The 24,208-nt window shown below is 40.9% G+C and overlaps 1 protein-coding gene across 6 annotated transcripts in view; it reads right to left on the reverse strand.

Moving 5' to 3' along the window:
- Positions 1 to 24,208, reverse strand: part of bbx (BBX high mobility group box domain containing) — a 47,984-nt gene that overhangs the window by 19,809 nt on the left and 3,967 nt on the right. For 4 of the 6 annotated variants that reach the window (XM_085288318.1, XM_085288321.1, XM_085288320.1 and 1 more), the window contains 6 exons: positions 14,221 to 14,392; positions 13,829 to 14,080; positions 13,252 to 13,453; positions 13,100 to 13,167; positions 10,236 to 10,316; positions 9,210 to 9,275 (listed from right to left, as the gene is read on the reverse strand). In XM_085288318.1, coding sequence (XP_085144444.1) covers positions 9,210 to 9,275; positions 10,236 to 10,316; positions 13,100 to 13,167; positions 13,252 to 13,453; positions 13,829 to 14,080; positions 14,221 to 14,392 — 841 coding nt within the window. The remainder of the gene's footprint in view (positions 1 to 9,209; positions 9,276 to 10,235; positions 10,317 to 13,099; positions 13,168 to 13,251; positions 13,454 to 13,828; positions 14,081 to 14,220; positions 14,393 to 24,208) is intronic. The other 2 variants (XM_085288319.1, XM_085288322.1) reach the window with 2 other exon arrangements.

Consider the following 24,208-nt stretch of genomic DNA (forward strand, 5'->3'; position numbering starts at 1 on the left):
TCATTTAGACAGCTGTTAGCACATGATTCTCCTTATGCTGCTGAGAATATAGCCCAGAAGAAGCGGATAGTATAGCTTTTATTTTGGAAAGAGACATTTCTCTGTAATAAACTCTCTTTTCCAAAGATGAGTGATTCCTCAATCAAATACAGGGCTTGCAATATCGCTAGCCCGACGTCCTGGAGCTAGCGATTTTTTTCAGTCGGGCTACCAAAATCTATCTCTTCCCTGCCCGTCGGGCTATTGTAGGAAAAATATATGTCAATGCTTTTGCATTCTTTCAGAAATGTAGCTGGGTAATTATGTCATTGGCATCGGTGAGCCACTGTCAATATGTGACATATTGAAATCGCGTTTGAATTTGCGCTTGTTTTTTTGCTTTCACTTTGCAATCGCGCGAACTGTGTATAGAGAGCGACAGCACTGATCTGTGAGTGATGAAAATTTGTGCACCAATTCCTCTGACATCGTCTTATTAATCGTTAGCTTACTATGCAAACATCCATCCATCCATCCATTCGCTTCCGCTTATCCTTTTCAGGGTCGCGGGGGGTGCCGGAGCCCATCCCAGCTGCCATAGGGCGAAGGGCGGGGTACACCCTGGACAGGTCGCCAGTCTGTCGCAGGGCCAACACACAGGGACAGACAACCATTCACACTCACATTCACTCTCACATTCACACCTAGTGGCAATTTGGATTATCCAATTAACCTATCCCTACAAGCTGCATGTCTTTGGACGGTGGGAGGAAGCCGGAGTACCTGGAGAGAACCCACGCAAACACGGGGAGAACATGCAAACTCCACACAGAAAGACCCCGGCCTGATGGTGGAATTGAACTCAGGACCTTCTTGCTGTGAGGCAACAGTGCTAACCACTGTGCCACCGTGCTGCCCCTATGCAAACATGACAAGTGAAATCTCCCGCAGCAAGCTTAAACATGTGAGAGGTTGATCGCGCAGAGAATCGCTGAGCTTATGTGAGTGCGTGTGTAAAAGCAGGAGGATATATATTTCATTTCTTCTGAGCCAAATAAGACAGGTCAGGGTGAAGAAGTGACAGCCAAAGAAAAGCTTACCACAAAACGGAGAAGTTATGACAAATCAGACTATAAGGCAAAAAGAAAGTGCAGCTTTATGGTTTCATGGACAAAAGAATTTCTGTGGCTGCAATATGACGAGCTAAATAACCAGGGCTGCACATAAGTGGTCCGCAGGTGCGCATTCGCTGTCAAAATAAAAAACACGCACAAGGGTTAGGCTTAAATTTAAAAACTGTACTTTTGAGTTAAAATATATATTTATAATTTTAATAAATGACAAATTAAAAAGGCATGAACATTTTTTTTGTATCGAAAAAATATCGAACCGTGACACCAAAGTATCGAACCGAACCGTGAATTTTGTGTATCGTTGCACCCCTAATACATATATATATATATATATATATATATATATATATACACATATATATATATATATATACATATATATATATATATATATATATATATATATATATATATATATATATATATATATATATATATACACATACATACATACATACATACATACATGGAGGACAGTTACAAGTACCTGGGGATCCCGCATGCGAATGGGAACCATGAAGAGGCCGCTAGGAAAGCTGCAACCACCAAGTACCTGCAGAGGGTCAGGCAAGTCCTGAGGAGTCAGCTGAACGGTAAGAACAAGATCCGGGCTATCAACACCTACGCCCTGCCCGTGATCAGGTACCCTGCTGGGGTAATAGGCTGGCCAAAGGAGGAGATAGAAGCTACTGACATCAAGACAAGAAAGCTCCTTACCATGCATGGAGGGTTTCACCCCAAGTCCAGCACCCTAAGGCTGTACGCTAAGCGGAAGGAAGGGGGCCGGGGACTGGTGAGTGTCAGCACCACAGTCCAGGATGAGACAACGAACATCCACGAATACATTGGGAAGATGGCCCCAATTGACCGAGTGCTCAGTGAATACCTCAGGCAGCAGAAACCCAAGAAAGTGGAGGAAGGCGAGGAACCATCATGGAAAGAAAGGGCCCCTGCACGGTATGTACCACCAGCAAATAGAGAAGGTGGCTGATATCCAGAAATCCTACCAGTGGCTGGACAAAGCTGGACTGAAAGACAGCACGGAAGCACTAATCATGGCAGCACAGGAACAAGCTCTGACTACAAGCTCCATAGAGGCTGGGGTCTATCACACCAGGCAAGACCCCAGGTGCAGGCTGTGTAAAGATGCCCCAGAGACAATCCAGCACATAACAGCAGGGTGTAAGATGCTAGCAGGCAAGGCATACATGGAATGCCATAACCGAGTGGCCGGCATAGTGTACAGGAACATCTGTGCCGAGTATAACCTGGAAGTCCCGAGGTCAAAATGGGAGATGCCCCCAAGGGTGATGGAGAATGACCGAGCTAAGATTCTGTGGGACTTCCAGATACAGACGGACAAAATGGTGGTGGCTAACCAACCGGACATAGTGGTGGTAGACAAACATGAGAAGACGGCCATAGTGATCGATGTAGCGGTTCCGAATGACAGCAACATCAGGAAGAAGGAACACGAGAAGCTAGAGAAATACCAAGGGCTCAGAGAAGAGCTCGAGAGGATGTGGAGGGTGAAGGTGACGGTGGTCCCAGTGGTAATCGGAGCACTAGGTGCGGTGACTCCCAAGCTAGGCGAGTGGCTCCAGCAGATCCCGGGAACAACAGCGGAGATCTCTGTCCAGAAGAGTGCAGTCCTGGGAACAGCTAAGATACTGTGCAGGACTCTCAAGCTCCCAGGCCTCTGGTAGAGGACCCGAGCTTGAAGGATTGACTGCCCACAGGGTCAAGTGGGGAAATATATGTGTGTGTGTGTGTGTGTGTGTGTGTGTGTGTGTGTGGTGTGTGTGTGTGTGTGTGTTGCCCCACACACACTAGGGCTGGGCAATAGGGCCTAAAATTCATATCGCGATATAATTTGAAGAATGTGCGGTAACGATATATATCACGATATATCCTTTTCTTATGTATAACGTATTTTCCACACTATAAAGCACACTTAAAATCCTTTAATTTTCTCAAAAATTGAGATTGTGCCTTATGTATGAATTCTGGTTGTGCTTACTGACCTCGAACCAATTTGGGAGTGCAGAAATCTGTTAAAAAATGTTTTAGTACAACTTTGGTAAGCTGCACTGCTTGATGGATTGTCACAGCATTATGGCTGCCGTAGTGAGGAGCTTCTCGGAGTAATCTGGGTCCAAAATTCTGTCCACTTCAGGTCCCAAAGTCAAGCGAACACTAAGAGTTAAAAACGGTCTAAATTCTTTAATCTTTAATAAAATCATCAGCATTGCTGCTTTATCCGGTGTAACAATTAAGTTTTACATCCATGCATCCATGAAAACAGAATTTATTAAATTTAATGGAGTTAGAAGTTAACAGGAAGTTAGCTCGCTAGTTTACACCTAAACATTTCATACCATGTTCTGACTGACAGACAACTAAACAGCAGTGACATTTGCAGGGTTACTGAAGTTGGACTACCTGGTATATAATGTTGTGCTACGTGATTGCTAACCACACAGCTATGTTAGCATAACATTAGCACAGTGAAGCTGGAGGATGAACGCCAATTTTTTTTTCACTCGATAAAAGTTAACGTGAGGGATTCTGGTGGTTAGGGACAAATGCAATCGCATAGCAGGATGCTATACACGGGGCAAACTTCAGTCAGGAGAACAACTGAGATTATTCATCCACAATACAAGGTTAGTCATTAATATACTGCAACAACATGGGAGTAGAACAGCTGCAAGAGAAATCAACATTAATGAATCAATGTTACGGAAGTGTAGGAAGCGCAGTTTTTGGCTTTCCCCATATTTCAAAAGTGCTTCATCTCTTTGCTATGACTGTCGCCCGGCATAATTTGCAGATGATAATGGTTTTAGCCGCTGTGATGCTTTCGACCAAAACAGGCGCAGCTTGATGACATCATCAACATGCGCTATCGCGATAGAGCGATATAGTCAAAATCTCTATCGTTGGCCAAATTTATATAGTTTCTATCATATATCGTTTATATCGCCCACTATGAGGTGCCGTAAGGGACATTATTACTGAAACGCTCTCACACACACACAACTGAAACGCTCTCACACACACAACTGAAACGCTCTCACACACACTACTGAAATTTTAGCTCTCACACACACTACTGAAATGCTCTCACACACACTACTGAAACGCTCTCACACACACTACTGAAACGCTCTCACACACACTACTGAAATTTTAGCTCTCACACACACAACTGAAACGCTCTCACACACACTACTGAAACGCTCTCACACACACTACTGAAACGCTCTCACACACACTACTGAAACGCTCTCACACACACTACTGAAATTTTAGCTCTCACACACACAACTGAAACACTCTCACACACACAACTGAAACGCTCTCACACACACTACTGAAACGCTCTCACACACACTACTGAAACGCTCTCACACACACTACTGAAACGCTCTCACACACACCACTGAAATTTTAGCTCTCACGCACACTACTGAAACGCTCTCACACACACAACTGAAACGCTCTCACACACACTACTGAAACGCTCTCACACACACCACTGAAACCAGAGGCATTTCTGCTGAACAGGAAGTTGTTTCCTGACAAGGAAACTGATGGAAAAAGTGGTATATTTCAAAACACTACAAGGATTTCTACTCAGCAACCTGCTAGTACAGCAGTCCCCAACCTTTTTTGCGCCACGTAAACAATATAAAAAATAAAAAAACGATAAATACCATGAAAACCATAAATAGAAATGTGTTCGAATTTTTGTGGAGGAATAAAACCCATTACATAGAAAGATCTCAGCTTGTGAAGGGATACAATAAAGGTGGTATCAAAACTCCAGAATTGGAATTTATGGTTGGCACCCTTAGAATTAAATGGTTAAAATCTTGTCTGTCACAGCCAGACTCTACTTAGCTCCACATCCCATGATTCTTGTTTAATAAAATAGTATACAGGATTAGACTTTATTTTGAAATGTGATTTTGCGGCAAATAAAATCCCCATAAAGATATCAAACTTTCCAAAACAGACGTTGCATTTTTGGGAAAATGAGATTTACCCACAACTTCTCCCCATAATTCAACCTTATGGAATAATAGGGTAATAACACTTAATCAAAAATCAATTTTCAAGAGTGACTGGTTTGAACAAAAATATTATATTCATAACAGATTTGTTGGATGATAACGGTGTCATTCTAAGTTACACAGACTTTTCAGAAAAATATTGTCTAAACTGTTCTCAAAGAGAATATAACAAATTTTGTGAACTGGTCCCACTGCCTCTGCTTCATTTGATTAAAATTTTTATGATATACAATAATTTCTCATCAGTGCTCCCAAATTTATTGCTAGGGCAATGTCAGCTGTTTGATAAAAATGCAATAAGAAATTTGTTAGTAGTTTCTTCAAAGACAAAATATTTCATAGTTACAACAGAATGGTTACATGGCATGGTTCTAATTTAGTTATTTCATATACACTGGATAAAGCATACTAAAAATTTATGAAATAGCCTATTCTACCTAAAGTTAAAGAAACACACTTTAAACAAAACTAATACTGTGGCAGAATTTCTAAAAAAAGAGATTTGGCTTTGAGGTGGATCAGTGTTCTTTTTGTACTGATGAAAATGAAACCCTAGAACATCTTTTTTTTTTCCTATGGCCTATCACACAATGTATTTGGTGCAACTTAAAAAATTGGATTTCCCTAAATATTAATGATGTGCCACTGTTTGAATTACATCATAATTTTTTTTATATGGATCATCTAGCATTGGATGTCTCAGACATTATTAACATCATCATACTTGTTGAGTATTGCAGCATCGACAGCGATCAACTCGAAGGAAAATGACGACGGAGGCAAAAATGTCCTTAATATTTTTGGGAACTTTATTCCTCATCAACATGCGGCAAAACTTTTCTCATGGGTGCCATTTTCGTTGTGGTATACTTTTTTTTTTTCTTAGGGGCGTGATCTTAGGGGCATCTTAGGGGCATCCGTGCTCTTACAATGAAACAGTGCCTCCTTGTGGTGGCAACTAAAATACTGTCTCTGTTAAACCACAGTAACCATAATGCAGTTAAACACTGTACAACATGAGTACACACAATGAATATCTTAACAATACTTTTGAGTAAATATCATATCCATTGTGCTAAATGGAGGAACGCTAAGCCTTCTCTCCCTGGTTTTATTGATGATTTTAAGATATTTTTCTTTGCTAAAAAAAGACAAAAAGCACATATGCCAAAAAAATAACCAGGATAATGCACGTCTCCCGCTATTCTAAATTTTGACTTATGCTGAGGCTAATATATTGTTAAGTAATGCAGCTGTCTCACTAAGGTCCAGAATCGATTTGTTCCACGATTTGATTCAATTCAATTCGATTTGATTATGGGGAATTTTGACAGTCAGAAATATTATAATTCAGATCAGTACATTTACATATTTTTGTATTTAAAAAAAGGAAGCTGACACACGCAAGACTTTATCAAAGGTGTGAGCATCACAGCAGATGCCTTTGTGTCAAAGTAGCTGAAGATAAAGCACATAAAAACATGAAGGTGGTTTTCCTGGCCTGGGATTTTATAAAAAATATTCTGCAGTACATCAAAAACGAAAGAAAACCATTAACATATGAACGTTACCTCTGACGTTACAGCGGTTTTATTAGAGACACGGCTAACGTTTTGCATTTTGCATAATTTTAAAAAGTTTAAATTTATTCAGTATTGAACGGCAGAAATTAGGTTTTCTTTTCGGAAGTATGTAAAATGAAAAAAAAAAAAAAAAACAGCGGCCGACTGCGCTGTAAACAACAGTAGACTTGTGCATAACAAGCAAGCGAATAATACAGAAAACAGATTTTTAGACGGGAAACTGTTCTTGAAGTACAGAGAGAGAGAAAGAGAGAGAGAGGGCTGTGCATGACGTGCGATTTTATCGTGGTGGAAGCAAAACAGTGAGGGAATTCATGACGATGTTTATGTGAAGCGCAGTTTGGATCTTCTTTTGCTGCTGGTTCAGTCAATATTCTTTGGAGAGAGATCAAACTAACAGCTTTAGAATTGGCGCAAAAACGGCGTGAAAACAAAGCGCGGACATGCCGACAGATCAGAGTCAGCGAGCTGTCGGCTTTCAGCCCCGACCGTGTCCGTGCTGTCGGGTGAGAAAGGCGACATCTCACTGATTCTGATCCGCGGGTCCGCGCTGTGTGTTTACGTCTTTGTGCAGAAGCCGTGTACCTGCTCTCATTTACTGTCTTAGCTGTTTGGTGGTTGTTGAAATTTTGTGAGGTTTCACCAGAGATTCTGGCATTTCGGGTAAAATAAATTTATATTAAAAAATCGATTCAGGATTTTAATGAATCAATTTCACGTTATCCAAGCCAGAATCGATTTTAATCAATAAATCGATTATAAAAACCCACCCCTAACTAACAGGTTGCTGAGTAGACATCTGTGTAGTGGTTTGTTTGAAATCTAACACTTTTTCCTTCAGTTTCCTTGTCAAGAATTAACTTCCTGTTCAACTGAAACGCCTTCCTGTTCAACTGAAACGCCTTCCTGTTCAACTGAAACACCTTCCTGTTCAACTGAAATGCCTTCCTGTTCAACTGAAACACCTTCCTGTTTAACTGAAATGCCTTCCTGTTCAACTGAAATGCCTTCCTGTTTAACTGAAATGCCTTCCTGTTCAACTGAAATGCCTTGGTTTTTCAGTAGTGTGTGTGAGAGCATTTCAGTAGTGTGTGTGAGAGCTAAAATTTCAGTAGTGTGTGTGAGAGCGTTTCAGTTGTGTGTGTGAGAGCGTTTCAGTTGTGTGTGTGAGAGCTAAAATTTCAGTTGTGTGTGTGAGAGCGTTTCAGTAGTGTGTGTGAGAGCGTTTCAGTAGTGTGTGTGAGAGCGTTTCAGTAGTGTGTGTGAGAGCTAAAATTTCAGTAGTGTGTGTGAGAGCGTTTCAGTAGTGTGTGTGAGAGCGTTTCAGTAGTGTGTGTGAGAGCGTTTCAGTTGTGTGTGTGAGAGCTAAAATTTCAGTAGTGTGTGTGAGAGCGTTTCAGTAGTGTGTGTGAGAGCGTTTCAGTAGTGTGTGTGAGAGCTAAAATTTCAGTAGTGTGTGTGAGAGCGTTTCAGTAGTGTGTGTGAGAGCGTTTCAGTAGTGTGTGTGAGAGCGTTTCAGTTGTGTGTGTGAGAGCTAAAATTTCAGTAGTGTGTGTGAGAGCGTTTCAGTAGTGTGTGTGAGAGCGTTTCAGTAGTGTGTGTGAGAGCTAAAATTTCAGTAGTGTGTGTGAGAGCGTTTCAGTTGTGTGTGTGAGAGCGTTTCAGTAATAATGTCCCTTACGGCACCTCATAGCCCACCCCTAACACACACACACACACACACACACACACACACACACACACACACACACACACACACAGGGAAATAATATGAAAATGGATGTAGATGGATATGTAGATCACACTTCCTGTTGTACCTGTTCAAAAAGAAATCTGAACAGATACAACATAGGAAACAATAAATGAAAAATTAAATTCTACCAGTCAAAAACACAAACTACATTTGCTTTTGAATCTATAGCACAAGGATATTTGTGTGCAAAAATATTTTTTCTTTATTTAACTTTCTATTAAATGTTATCTAATTATTGATTAGATTGAAATGGATGGAAGGATATTTACTGCGAATGGTTTTGTTGTTTTGCAGTGCATCGTTTACTCTTAATAAATCTTAATGTCTTAAAAAATTCAAGTCATCTATTTTATATTAGTAAAATGTAATTTTTAATAAGTGTAGGTCGAAATATTTTAGCATGAAAGCTATCAAGACAGTTTAAAGCTTTACAAGTCAAGGTTTTTGTGAAGAAACTGCCACCTCTTGGTAACACAGCAAATGAATAATAGAGGTGTTCCTATTCAGAAGCAGAAACATCACAGGAGAAGGAGAGATTCCTAGCAATTGATAACTGGATAGGAACTGACTGAGAGTTTTCTGTCAGTCAGCTGGGAACGGCAATTAAAATTGGCTGCATCTGTATTTCAGTTTTCAAACGAAGTCCAGTTTGGTTGCTCAATTATACTATGAAAATTCTTACCTCAGCAAGCTGGAAGAGAGCAGACTGTCTGCATAACTTTCCTTCAGGTGCTGCAGACAGCGATGACTGTGAACACACAGTAACAAGTGTGATCACACAGTTCAGCTTTCTGCTGATACCATTAATATTCAGCAACAACAACTACGAATAACAAATACAACTGTGTTGACAGTAAACCTAGAGCATTCGAAATAACAAGCATTGCTGGTGAGAATGCTCAGTTATCACCAGTTTGGTTTACTCTTCTTTGCAGAATTGTTTTAATGTCGTAGGGCCTGGCACCCACATATGGGCACATCACATTTTGGGTTGTCTAGACCACAATACTACATTTTGCTCTTTCAAATTGCTTTCAAATGAGCCATATTGCTCAAAGGGGCACAATTGTTGTTTCTCATTTTGTTTTTATACTCAGGAAAAATTCAGCTGTGTTCAGACACCAAATAAAGAGTTTTGCACATCATTATTCAATTGTGACTTTATAGTGTTCTATCAACAGTATAAAGCCCAAATAGCAAAGAGAAATTAAAAAGGCATGCCATGAAAGAGTTCGGGTCTTTGGAGGTTAATTCAGCTACATTGAAGGGTTTTCAAGCATAAGCATGAGACCAAAGCATGTAATCTGTGTCCAGACTTTGAGTCTAGGGCAATAAAAAAAACATACATTTGTTTTTTGGAATTAATCACAAGTAATTAATTATGTAAATACTGGGGGCAATTTCTCAAAAAGCCAAATGCGTTTGATGAATTGACATGTGGCAACACTGTCAGGACTCCTGCCATGACACAAGAAGCACTGCAAAATAAAAGTGCTACATGTTTTCATTTTTTTCACATTATCGTAATCTCTGGAAAAATGATGACCTAAAATTTTTCAGTTGTGTGATTAATCAGTGGTATTGCTGGCTGGTTTTGAGTTCTAGGCCATGCAGAGCACTTTCTTGTGTTTTGGAGTAACTCCTCCCACATCTAATGACTTAGTTATGATGATAGGTACCTCTTTCATGAACTAAAATTTCAGCCTACCTCAGCCACTGGTGAAAGGGCTGACTGGACCCTGTTTTCAGAAATGTCAGGCACTCTGTTTGGTATTGTCCCAGAAAACATCTGTGCATCAAATAAAGAGGGTAAAAAACACATAAAACTAAATAACACATCAGCATTAAATGACTTTTCGAAAACTCAAACCCGAGACAGTTGTCGTTTTAATCAGATAAATTTAAAACTAATCAATGATGCAATTATATGTGAGCAACACTAATATGCCAGTACCCGAGTTGGTAAAGTAAGTTTTATTTTTTGACTAATGTATAAACTGCTATGCAACTTAGTTCAAGTTCAAGTACAAAGTTTATTCGCCACATGCAACTTAATCTATATTAGTATGTACATTACTATTTGTTGACTTCCTTTTCTATTAATAATATAAATCAGCAAAGCAAATAATATTAACTAGATATTTAAATTAAATTCAGTAAATGGTTTCCTTCACTGACTGGGTCAGGTGCTTTCAAATATACACACACACACGCAGCATGGACACCTAGGTTGTCAATACAACAAGGAATGGTATGATTTTCAATCGGATATACATGGTACATGGTAACAATTTGAAAATCATACCATTCCTCGTACTCGACTTGTATCAACATCCCAGGTGTCAATGCTGGGTGACAACAACACCTCATCAGCCTTTTATGGCTTTGGGGTAATGAAAAAAATATTAGTATTGAAGGCCCTCTACTGGAGAACTTGTGCATTATCACAGTGCACCTAAAATTATACTGCTTCACATTTCAAGTGGGAAGTCAGAAATCTCAGCTTCCATTTCGGAGTGCAAAGCCCCCTCAATTCAAATTTGACTTAAAGAAAAGGAAGAAAGGAAGAAAAACCCCCATCATCACTCACTTCACATTATCAGTCGTAAAACTGAAACGTTTTTAAATCTGTATGACTACTGTTGTGTATTTGTGACAACCCTATCCATGAAAATGCTGAAGCAGTGTTTTTGGGCTGGCTTTGGGCTTTATTGCTAATGATAAATGAATGTCTCTGCCTTGCTTAAAGCAAAGATATCCTCTTTTATTGCTTTTCCTAATGGAACGCATTTAACTTGGAAGTGACATCACTGCCAGCTATGACATTTGACTTTTGGTAAATGGAGCACAGCATTAAGGCAATAATTTGTTGGAGAAAGACATTATTTGTTGTTTTGCTGTACACCACACAGTGAAATTTAAACCAAACAATGAAAATGTGATGAAGTGCAGATTTCCAGTTCTAATTCAGTTTTAAACTTTTAAAAAAGTTTGCATTAACCGTTTACAAATTCTAGTCATTTTTTAATAGGCCCACATTCTCAGAAGCTTGGAAATAATTGGACAACTGTCTGGCAAGCAGTTTCATAGCCAAGTGAGGGCTGTTCCCTTGTTATTTTATGACAAATGAAGCAGATATAATATTTGAAGCTCATTTAGGCTGCTAAATTTATATTCTAGAGCTTTTTACCCTACTTTTAAATATGAACCGCAAATATATGTCAGTGCAAGTGAAGGAGGCCATCACTAGCTTGAAGAAGCAAAATAGACAGTGAAAAAGAGAGTGAAAAAGCTTAAGGAGTATCCAAAATCAACAATCTGGTACATACTTAAAAAGAATGAATGCACTGTCAGCAACACAACAAGGTCTGAAAGACTACGGAAAACAAAGTGGATGATTGCAGAATTCTTTCCTTGGTTAAAAAAAAAAAACAGAAACAAAAGCAAAACAAAAAAACCCCCAAAAAGCTTCATAACATCTAGCCAAATCAAGAACATTTAATGAGTGATCATTGTCAAAATCTACAACCAAGAGACGCCGTGATGATTATAAATACAGTGGGGCAAACCACTGGTTATTGCCAAGAACAGGAAGGCTACAGAGAAAGAGAACCAGCTCATGATCCAAACCACAACATACCAAATCATTTGTCAAATATGGTGGTGGCAATAGTTATGGTACGTGCATGTATGGCTGTAAAACATGGGTGGGGGGACTCCAGGCCGTAAGGGCCGGTGTCCTGCAGGTTTTAGACGTGTCCTTGATCCAACACAGTTGATTTAAATGGCTAAATTACCTCCTCAACATGTCTTGAAGTTCTCCAGAGGCCTGGTAATGAACTAATCGTTTGATTCAGGCATGTTGATCCAGGGTGACATCTAAAACCTACAGGACACCGGTCCTTGAGGCCTGGAGCTCCCCACCCCTGCTGTAAAATCACGTCACTAGTACTTCTTGATTATGTGATTGCTGAAAGATGAAGCAGGATGAATTCCTTAGGGCAACTCTCTGCTGTCTTCCAAAAACGGATTGGACAGTGCTTTACAAGGCAAATGAATAATGACCCAAAGCATACTACAAAAGTAACCCAAGGGTTTCTTAAGGAAAAAAATTGAATATTTTTCAATCTCCAAGTCAGTCAAGTAATTAGATTAGAGCATGTTTTTCCACGTGCTGAAGGCAGAAAGAACCACAAGCAAGCAGGAAATGTAGACGACTGTAGTAAAGGCCTGGAAGGGCATCTCAAGGGTTGAAATACAGCATTTGGTGATATCCATGGATTCTGGGCTTCGTTGACTACAAAGGATTAAAAACAATCCTTATATTTAAAATTATGCTAGTTTGCCCAAGTAATTTCAAGTCTCTGAAAATGGGGGACTAATTATAAACTGTCTGTTTTCTGAAGAGTTAAGGCCAAACACTCGAACAATTTCTTGAATTGAAAAGCACTTACATTGATTGTTTGATTTCAAATCCACTGTGGTGGTGGACAGAGGCAAAACTGCAAAAAGTATGTCGCTGTCCAACAAGTTATGGACCTAACAGTATCTGTGGCTTATCAAGTGACCTACCTCTCGGTTTGTGAGGGCATGTTCCCCAGCTAGCAGCAACATGCTCAGGCCCCCCATCTTTGTAGGATCTAGTGAGGAATAGCGTTAATTTACAAAACAGGCCAATATTTTATTATGCTACACTATAATAAATAATATTTAATAATACACACCTGCCATGGCAAAGTTCAACTGTGGCATACTTTCCGTTTTGGGCACTTTTTTGGCAGTGGAGTCCTTGGATGAGTTGCAAGAAAAGGACCAAACTTTTTTGCGGGGATTGCTGACTGGCTGACAGGAAGTGCTCTTAACTGGTTTGCTGGTGGTGGGACACCACTTGTAGCCTGGGTTTGCCTTCATAAAGGCATCCTTGTACTGGAAGAACATACAGAATGAATTTGGTTATAAGCAAACCCTATAAGCAATTTAATTTTTATTTAATTGATCATTTCATTTTTATACTTTAACAAAGTATTTCTATTTCACATTATAAACTGACAAGCAAAAAGGATGGGTAAAAAAAAAAAAAACACCTTTATTTTTTACAAGCACTTCTTTAAGTACTACTGGCCTAGGATAGAGTACCACAGGAATGAGTCTTAAAATTCAGAAATTAGTTTTCATTATTGTACTTTTAAATCAGAGGAAATTGCATTGAAGTTTTAGAATTCATTCAGAAGTGCACCACTTTGACCCTGCTGAACAAAACATGGAAATATCATGAACTTCAGAGTCATAAAGTAGCCTCACCTCCTTGGCCATGTCAGTGTATTTCTGTTTCTCTTTGGGTTCCAGGACAGCCCACCAGTCAGCCAGGATTTTGGTGGCCCCGCGATTGTCCAAGCGAGGGTGTTCTTGCCGCACCAGGGAGCGGTGGCGTTTGCAAAAGAGCAGAAAGGCATTCATTGGCCGGCGTGCCCGCTGTTCGTTTGTGTCCTCCTCCACTTCCTCTGTTGTGACTTCACACTGTGAATGCTGTGTCTGGTTGAACAGCCCTGCCTGCTAATAAAAATTTAATAAATTCCTTTGATTCAATGTTGCACCATAGTTTCTGTCTGATTTATTTGTAATAATCTGAAATATTAGTTATTCAGTTGGGCAGAAGTTATTACAGGAACAACCTGTAGTGGAAACCCACTAACCTTCACCAGCTCCTCTTCATCTTCTTCCTCCTCCTCCTCAGAGAAATCAAGAGCCTTTTTGGAGAGAAGTGGGTGCCACTGTAGGCATTTGCGCTTGGGGCGTTTGCCAGTGACCTCCCCTGCAACAGGTGGCTCCTTGCTCCTTCCTCCACCCTTCATCGTACTACTGCACCTAAAGCAAAAGAAAAGAAAAAACACATCAGAATGGGCACTATAAGTTTGTACAAAACACACAGTGAAAGCATCAAGCATGGAATCTGTGATACTTGCTGACAAAATAGATTTTACTGGAGTGTTATAGTAATAAGATACTGTGAACAAGTAGGACAAAGGTTTACTTAAAGCTGGTGTCCCTGGGCATGCAGTGCCAAGAAATAGTATTTGCCCCCTTTCTTATTTCTTTGTTTTTTGGCTATGCTATACACTGCTGCATCCAATGCTTTGCACTGTGCTTGGGGATGTTAAGCTGCTAAGCCATAGAAAACCATTTCATGAAGATCTCTATTCACTGTTCTTGAGCTGAAGGTCATATGAAGTTTGGAGGTCTGTAGTGAATGACTATGCAGAATGTTGTCAACCTATGTGTATGTGCCTCAGCCAGTGTTTGGTACTGTAATTAAATTACTTTTCCACTGAAAAAGCAGAGTAACTGATTATTGTTCGTTTTTTAATTACAGTTACTTACAATGTACTTGTGTTAAATTGTAAAATAATTGAACTCGCTGAATATCATTATTTAATTTCATTATTTTATCATCTAAAGGTAAAAGTAAACTCTGCCGCTATAACATTGATGTAGTGCAGGTGCACGTCATTTCACGCCAGTTCACTGCATAGTTGTATCCTGAAGTGGAAGATGTCGGACTTGGCTGAAGCGAGTGGCTGCTTTATGAAATGGAAATATTCCCGTCACTTCACTTTTCTGAAACAAGCAGACAAGAACATTAAAGTAATATGTAAGCTATGTCCTGGGGAGAAAAAACTATCGGCCGCTGTCAATAGCACGAGTAATCTACTGAAGCACCTGACACGACGTGAACGTTTTCTACTTACTTAGATAAGTGTTATGCTGACGTGGAAATGGAGCTTAAAGGGACATTCGAGAGTTTGGAATATATTTCCACGACTGCTGACATTTGGACCAGTCATAACAAAAGTTTTCTCGGAATGACGGCATATTGGATTGATCCTTTTACTTTTGTACGAGGACATGCAGCGCTAGCATGTAAAAGAGTTAGAGGTAGACATATATATGATGTAATCGGCAATGAAATCGAGCAAGTACATTCGGCTTATGGACTGAACTCTAAAGTGACAGCCACCGTGACCGACAACGGGTCCAATTTTATCAAAGCTTTTAGAATGCTCCAAAAATCAGACTCTGATGAAGAATCCGAAGAAGATGAAGAGGTGACATTTACTGATGTTGAGCAGTCCCTCTCCACAGAATCTGAAGGACAGTTTTCTCTCCCTCCACACTTAAGGTGTGCATCACACACACTGAAGTTAATTTTTCATGATGTTGAGAAATGGCTTCAAGCAAATGAGGCAAAATTCATCTACAGAAGTGCAACTTCAAAGTGTTCTGCAATGTGGACAAAAGCAAACCATTCTTTTGTTGCTTCAGAGTTAGTAGATAATTTTTTCAAGAAAAAACTCATAGTTCCCGTTTCAACACAATGGAATTCATTTCATGACGCCCTGTCCAGGATCACTGACATTCCCCTTGCTGACTTAAATACTGTCTGTACTCAGTTTGGAATCAAATGCTTCACTGATCGGGAGTATCTGTTCCTAAAGGAGTATTGTATTGTGTTGAAGCCACTCACTGTTGCGCTAGACACATTGCAAGGAGAAGAGAACTGCTATTTTGGAATCCTTCTTCCAACTCTGGAAGTCAGTGGTTCGATCCCAGGCTGCTCCAGTCTGCATGCCAAATATCCTTGGGCAAGATACTAACCCCATGTTGCTCTCCGATGCATCCATCGGAGTGTGAATGTGTATCAATGTAAGATACTTAGCACTTAAGCTTAGAAGTGCTTGTGTGAATGGGCGTGATTGGGTGAATGAATTAGCTGTATAAAGCGCTTTGAGTGCTCGGACAGAGTAGAAAAGCGCTACATAAGAACCAGTCCATTTACCATAAACTGGAGCTACTCGCCCAGTTTAAGGTGTCCCTGTCCCAAGCGCTCAAATTACCACTAGTCCCCGCTGTTGCCTTCATCCTACACATCTCTTAACTCCTCTTTTAGCCATTGGCTTTTTGAAGCTTCTTGTGTTCCTTAGCTAACTGGCACAGATGTTTCTGTATACTATGCCACCTAATTGGTTATGGCATTCCATGTATGCCCTCTCTGCTAGCATCTTGAACCCTACTATCTGAGGTCTGGTGTAGCAACATCTACAGTGGGGCAAAAAAGTATTTAGTCAGCCACCGATTGTGCAAGTTCTCCCACTTAAAATGATCACAGAGGTCAGTAATTTGCACCAGAGGTACACTTCAACTGTGAGAGACAGAATGTGAAAAAAAAATCCATGAATCCACATGGTAGGATTTGTAAAGAATTTATTCGTAAATCAGGGTGGAAAATAAGTATTTGGCCAATAACAAAAATACAACTCAATACTTTGTAACATAACCTTTGTTGGCAATAACAGAGGTCAAACGTTTACTATAGGTCTTTACCAGGTTTGCACACACAGTAGCTGGTATTTTGGCCCATTCCTCCATGCAGATCTTCTCGAGAGCAGTGATGTTTTGGGGCTGTCGCTGAGCAACACGGACTTTCAACTCCCGCCACAGATTTTCTATGGGGTTGAGGTCTGGAGACTGGCTAGGCCACTCCAGGACTTTCAAATGCTTCTTACGGAGCCACTCCTTTGTTGCCCGGGCGGTGTGTTTTGGATCATTGTCATGTTGGAAGACCCAGCCTCGTTTCATCTTCAAAGTTCTCACTGATGGAAGGAGGTTTTGGCTCAAAATCTCACGATACATGGCCCCATTCATTCTGTCCTTAACACGGATCAGTCGTCCTGTCCCCTTGGCAGAAAAACAGCCCCATAGCATGATGTTTCCACCCCCATGCTTCAGAGTAGGTATGGTGTTCTTGGGATGCAACTCAGTATTCTTCTTCCTCCAAACACGACGAGTTGAGTTTATACCAAAAAGTTCTACTTTGGTTTCATCTGACCACATGACATTCTCCCAATCCTCTGCTGTATCATCCATGTGCTCTCTGGCAAACTTCAGACGGGCCTGGACATGCACTGGCTTCAGCAGCGGAACACGTCTGGCACTGCGGGATTTGATTCCCTGCCGTTGTAGTGTGTTACTGATGGTGACCTTTGTTACTTTGGTCCCAGCTCTCTGCAGGTCATTCACCAGGTCCCCCCGTGTGGTTCTGGGATCTTTGCTCACCGTTCTCATGATCATTTTGACCCCACAGGATGAGATCTTGCGTGGAGCCCCAGATCGAGTGAGATTATCAGTGGTCTTGTATGTCTTCCATTTTCTGATGATTGCTCCCACAGTTGATTTTTTTCACACCAAGCTGCTTGCCTATTGTAGATTCACTCTTCCCAGTCTGGTGCAGGTCTACAATACTTTTCCTGGTGTCCTTCGAAAGCTCTTTGGTCTTGGCCATGGCGGAGTTTGGAGTCTGACTGTTTGAGGCTGTGGACAGGTGTCTTTTATACAGATGATGAGTTCAAACAGGTGCCATTCATACAGGTAACGAGTGGGGGACAGAAAAGCTTCTTACAGAAGATGTTACAGGTCTGTGAGAGCCAGAGATTTTCCTTGTTTGAGGTGACCAAATACTTATTTTCCACCCTAATTTACGAATAAATTCTTTACAAATCCTACCATGTGAATTCATGGATTTTTTTTTTCACATTCTGTCTCTCACAGTTGAAGTGTACCTCTGGTGCAAATTACTGACCTCTGTCATCATTTTAAGTGGGGGAACTTGCACAATCGGTGGCTGACTAAATACTTTTTTGCCCCACTGTATGTATCTTGTTCTTAGAAGCTGTTCCTGTGCTGCCACTATTACTGCCTCTGTGTTGTCTTTCAGTCTATTTAGTGGTTGTGGCTAGCAGCCTCTCCATAACGTCCATTTGCCTGTGGGACTACAAGGTACTTGTAGCTGACTTGAATTTCTATAATCTTCCCTTTCTGCAACCCCCTCAGTTCTGACTACTTTTCCTCTCTTTGTTACCATCCAACTAAACTTCTCCATTTCGAATGGTATTCCAATGTCAGTGTCGTTGCTGTAGATCCTGGTGGTTTGGATCAGTGTATCGATGTTTCATTCACTCTCGGCATACAGCTTGATGTCATCCATGTAAAGAAGGTGCCTGATAATTGCTCCATTCCATAGTTGGTACCCGTAACCAGTCTTGTCAATGACCTAACTAAGGGGGGTTCAGGCCTAACCTTTGCTGCTCCTGTTTTTCCATCAGTCTCTCCAGTACTTGAGGCTGATCCACTATCCCATAATGTTGTCTTCTTCTGTAAATTTATTTTTATGAATGATAATGGTAAGCGCTAAGCTTCCTGACAAACACATTACCTTTCTTGCAAGTAATAAAAGTAATAATAAAACTATATATTTGTATCAGTGAGATGAGTCACACATGTCTGAGCTCATCTAGTCTTGTTTCTTTCATCTAAGAAATACTGTAAAAATCAAACCTTTACTGTTATCCAAGTATTTAGATGCCAAGAGCAGGAATGACGGCTGAACACTGAGAGTCCAATGATAAAGGGGACTGATAGTGAGTTTAGCACTGTGATATGTCCAGCATGTTACATATATTATTAAAGATTTCCGTATTATGAATCTGGGTCTTCATAAGGTCATAATAGAGACTCCACAGCACATTTCTTTTTCTTGTTGTTCAATTAAAATTAAGGGTTCGCTGTATGGCTGATGTTCTGGACAGCTGTAATATTTATTTAATGTTCACATATTTAGGTTCCTGGAGTGGACTGTTTATACTGGGGTCTACTGCCTAAAGAAGAATCAAACAGTCGTAGCATGGGTAGTGGCAGGATAGACGTTTTTTCATTTAGTGTAAATGGTCTGTTGAACCAGATAAAAAGTAGTAAAATTTAAGAAAAATGAGGAAAGAAAAAGCACATATACACTCAACAAAAATATAAACGCAACACCTTTGTTACTGCTCCCATTCCCCATGGGATGGACGTAGAGACCTAAAATTCATTCCAGATACACAATATAACCATCCCTCCCAAACAGCGGTCACAAATCAGTCCAAATGTGTGGTAGTGGGCACATCTGCCATATTGAGATAATCCATCCCACCTCACAGGTGTGCCACATCAGGATGCTGATCTGACATCATGAGTAGTGCACAGGTGTACCTCAGACTGCCCACAACAAAAGGCCACCCTGGAATGTGCAGTTTTGTCTCACAGCAAAATGCCACAGATGCCACAAGCAATGAGGGAGCGTGCAATTGGCATGCTGACAGCAGGAATGTCAACCAGATCTGTCGCCCGTGCATTGAATGTTCATTTCTCAACCATAAGCCGTCTCCACAGGCGTTTCAGAGAATATGGCAGCACATCCAACCGGCCTCACAACCGCAGACCTCGTGTAACCACACCAGCCCAGGACCTCCACATCCAGCAGGTTCACCTCCAATATCGTCTGAGACCAGCCACCCAGACAGCTGCTGGAACAATTGGTTTGCACAACCAAACAATTTCTGCACAAACTGTCAGAAACCGTCTCAGGGACGCTCAACTGCATGCCCGTCGTCCTCATCGGGGTCTTGACCTGACTCCAGCTCGTCGCCGTAACAGACTTGTGTGGGCAAATGCTCATATTCGATGGCGTCTGGCACGTTGGAGAGGTGTGCGCTTCACGGATGAATCATGGTTCACATTGTTCAGGGCAGATGGCAGCTGAGAATGTCCCAGTTCTTGCATGGCCAGCATACTCACCGGACATGTCACCCATTGAGCATGTTCGGGATGTGCTTGACCGGCGTATACGACAGCGTGTACCAGTTCCCACGAATATCCAACAACCTCGCACAGCCATTGAAGTGGAGTGGACCAACATTCCACAGGCCACAATTGACAATCTGATAGACTCCATGCGACGATGTGTTGCACTGCATGAGGCAAATGGTGGTCACACCAGATACTGACTGGTTCTGGGTCCCCAGACCCCCAATAGCGCAAAAAACTACACATTCCAGGGTGGCCTTTTGTTGTGGGCAGTCTGAGGTACACCTGTGCACTACTCATGATGTCAGATCAGCATCCTGATGTGGCACACCTGTGAGGTGGGATGGATTATCTCAATATAGCAGATGTGCCCACTACCACACATTTGGACTGATTTGTGACCACTGTTTGGGAGGGATGGTTATATTGTGTATCTGGAATGAATTTTAGGTCTCTACGTCCATCCCATGGGGAATGGGAGCAGTAACAAAGGTGTTGCGTTTATATTTTTGTTGAGTGTAGTTTATCTACAAGACACCCACCTAAACTATAAGGAACAAGAGAAATGAAAAAGAATGGATTTTACAAATGTATTTTCATTTGTAAACCTTCTAGTTTTGGTGCAGTACCACGTGATATAATAATAGAGACCCTAATAAATAATTTTAAAACTTTTCCCATATTTAATATGACCTATAACCTGTACATTTCAACTGGAAAAAACAAACACATCTTTTAGGGAAAAAATATAAAATGAAAAACATACAATGAGCTGGTTGCAAAAGTGTGCGTATCCTTAAAACAACACTTTGTTGAAGCACCTTTTGATTTAACCACAGCAATCAGTCTTCTTGCGTAAACACATGCCATCAAGTAAAGACAGCCTGATTCACCACAAATAAAGTTCAGCTGTTCTAGTAAGATTTTTTTCTGACATTTACTCAGTTGTTTGATACAGGAAAAGGCCATGGTTCACGGGGAATTCACAAAGCATCAAAGAGACCTTGAAGGTATCAGTAATGTGAACGATACAGAAAAATAGGGCTGTTCGATATAACGATATATATTGGATGACAATATAAAAACGTCTATCGTTTCATTTTACACTATCGTTTGTTTCATGGTGTCGCAAAATAAACTGTTTACGGCAATATTTTGTCATCGTTTTGATGGTCACTGTAGTGGCTATATTAATTTCTTAAAGTTCTCTCTTTCTCTTATATTTAATATAACCACACTAGGGACGACAAGCGCCTGTTTTTATGCGTTTTGGTTAGCAACAATGACGGTAACACCATCGCGTGTCCGCTTGTTTATATTCCACATAAACTTTTCACAATAAAGCTCAAGATCCTGTTGAGACTTTTCAAAATAAACTGAATCACGTGAAAGAGCAGATTATTCACGGATGAGAAGCAAAAAAAAGAGCCGCCAGGTGCTAAAAAATAAACCTTAGACTCAAACGGTAGAACAGGCTTTTCCCCGCAGCACGCCGTGTAATAAATACTCACAAAGAAAATGGCGGCCGTTACAACTTATGTCTAAAAATGTATAGTTTCATGCATCTGTTAAAACACTTGACTCCAGCTACATGACGCGCAGCTGGAAGCACTTCCCGCAAGTCGAGCTGCCCGAGATTCACAGAATTTACAGAAAATGTTACATTTTTGTGATTTATATCGTTATCAGGACGATAGAATTCTTACATCGGGATATGAGATTTTGGTCATATTGCACAGCCCTACAGAAAAATGTTCATGGTGCCAGTTTAGCTCAGTGGGTGAGCAGACATCCAGGTGGCACCTGGCCAGAAAGTAGTGGCCTGAGACCAACCTGCACCCCTTTGTTGCATGTCTTCCCTGCTTTCCTGTCTTTCTACACCGTCTCTATCCAAAAAAGGCTAAAATGCCAAAAGAAAATCCACAACATTGCATATACAGTGGGGCAAAAAAGTATTTACTCAGCCACCAATTGTGCAAGTTCCCCCACTTAAAATGATGACAGAAGTCAGTAATTTGCACCAGAGGTACACTTCAACTGTGAGAGACAGAATGTGGAAAAAAAAATCCATGAATTCACATGGTAGGATTTGTAAAGAATTTATTCGTAAATTAGGGTGGAAAATAAGTATTTGGTCACCTCAAACAAGGAAAATCTCTGACTCTCACAGACCTGTAACGTCTTCTGTAAGAAGCTTTTCTGTCCCCCACTCGTTACCTGTATGAATGGCACCTGTTTGAACTCATCATCTGTATAAAAGACACCTGTCCACAGCCTCAAACAGTCAGACTCCAAACTCCGCCATGGCCAAGACCAAAGAGCTTTCGAAGGACACCAGGAAAAGTATTGTAGACCTGCACCAGACTGGGAAGAGTGAATCTACAATAGGCAAGCAGCTTGGTGTGAAAAAAATCAACTGTGGGAGCAATCATCAGAAAATGGAAGACATACAAGACCACTGATAATCTCACTCGATCTGGGGCTCCACGCAAGATCTCATCCTGTGGGGTCAAAATGATCATGAGAACGGTGAGCAAAGATCCCAGAACCACACGGGGGGACCTGGTGAATGACCTGCAGAGAGCTGGGACCAAAGTAACAAAGGTCACCATCAGTAACACACTACAACGGCAGGGAATCAAATCCCGCAGTGCCAGACGTGTTCCGCTGCTGAAGCCAGTGCATGTCCAGGCCCGTCTGAAGTTTGCCAGAGAGCACATGGATGATACAGCAGAGGATTGGGAGAATGTCATGTGGTCAGATGAAACCAAAGTAGAACTTTTTGGTATAAACTCAACTCGTCGTGTTTGGAGGAAGAAGAATACTGAGTTGCATCCCAAGAACACCATACCTACTCTGAAGCATGGGGGTGGAAACATCATGCTATGGGGCTGTTTTTCTGCCAAGGGGACAGGACGACTGATCCGTGTTAAGGACAGAATGAATGGGGCCATGTATTGTGAGCCAAAACCTCCTTCCATCAGTGAGAACTTTGAAGATGAAATGAGGCTGGGTCTTCCAACATGACAATGATCCAAAACACACCGCCCGGGCAACAAAGGAGTGGCTCCGTAAGAAGCATTTGAAAGTCCTGGAGTGGCCTAGCCAGTCTCCAGACCTCAACCCCATAGAAAATCTGTGGCGGGAGTTGAAAGTCCGTGTTGCTCGGCGACAGCCCCAAAACATCACTGCTCTCGAGAAGATCTGCATGGAGGAATGGGCCAAAATACCAGCTACTGTGTGTGCAAACCTGGTAAAGACTTATAGTAAACGTTTGACCTCTGTTATTGCCAACAAAGGTTATGTTACAAAGTATTGAGTTGTATTTTTGTTATTGGCCAAATACTTATTTTCCACCCTGATTTACGAATAAATTCTTTACAAATCCTACCATGTGGATTCATGGATTTGTTTTTTTCCACATTCTGTCTCTCACAGTTGAAGTGTACCTCTGGTGCAAATTACTGACCTCTGTCATCATTTTAGGTGGGGGAACTTGCACAATCGGTGGCTGACTAAATACTTTTTTGCCCCACTGTATCATGGAACACAGTGAAGACAGTCAAAGTTAAAAGTGGAAAAAATATGGAAAAACAGTAATATTGCAAAGAACTGGGCGTCCCCAAAACTGATGAAACAACAAGACGAAAACTCATCATAGAGGCTGCTAAAAGAACTACAACAACACTGAAGGAGTTGCAGCTACAGTACTGGGAAGTGCTAGTTGTGTACTACATGTGACAGAAATTTCCTGTATTCTCCATATGTCTGGACTATGGGGTAGGTTTGCAAGATGGTAGCCTTTTCTAAAAAAACAAAAACAAAAACAAACAAACAACCAAAACAAAACATCTAAGCCAGGCTACAATTTGCAAAAAAATACTCAAAGTTTCCCAAAAGCATATAGTAAAATGTGTAATAGTATGATAAGACCATGGTTGAACTGGTTGTACGCTTAGCTCTGACAATACTATCCATAACCAAAAGACCACCATACACATGGTG

Source organism: Mchenga conophoros, linkage group LG10, assembly GCF_057382185.1.
Source record: "Mchenga conophoros isolate Kocher_MC1m ecotype Shallow Benthic linkage group LG10, M_conophoros_male_GT1.1, whole genome shotgun sequence".
Classification (NCBI taxonomy): Eukaryota; Metazoa; Chordata; class Actinopteri; order Cichliformes; family Cichlidae; genus Mchenga; species Mchenga conophoros.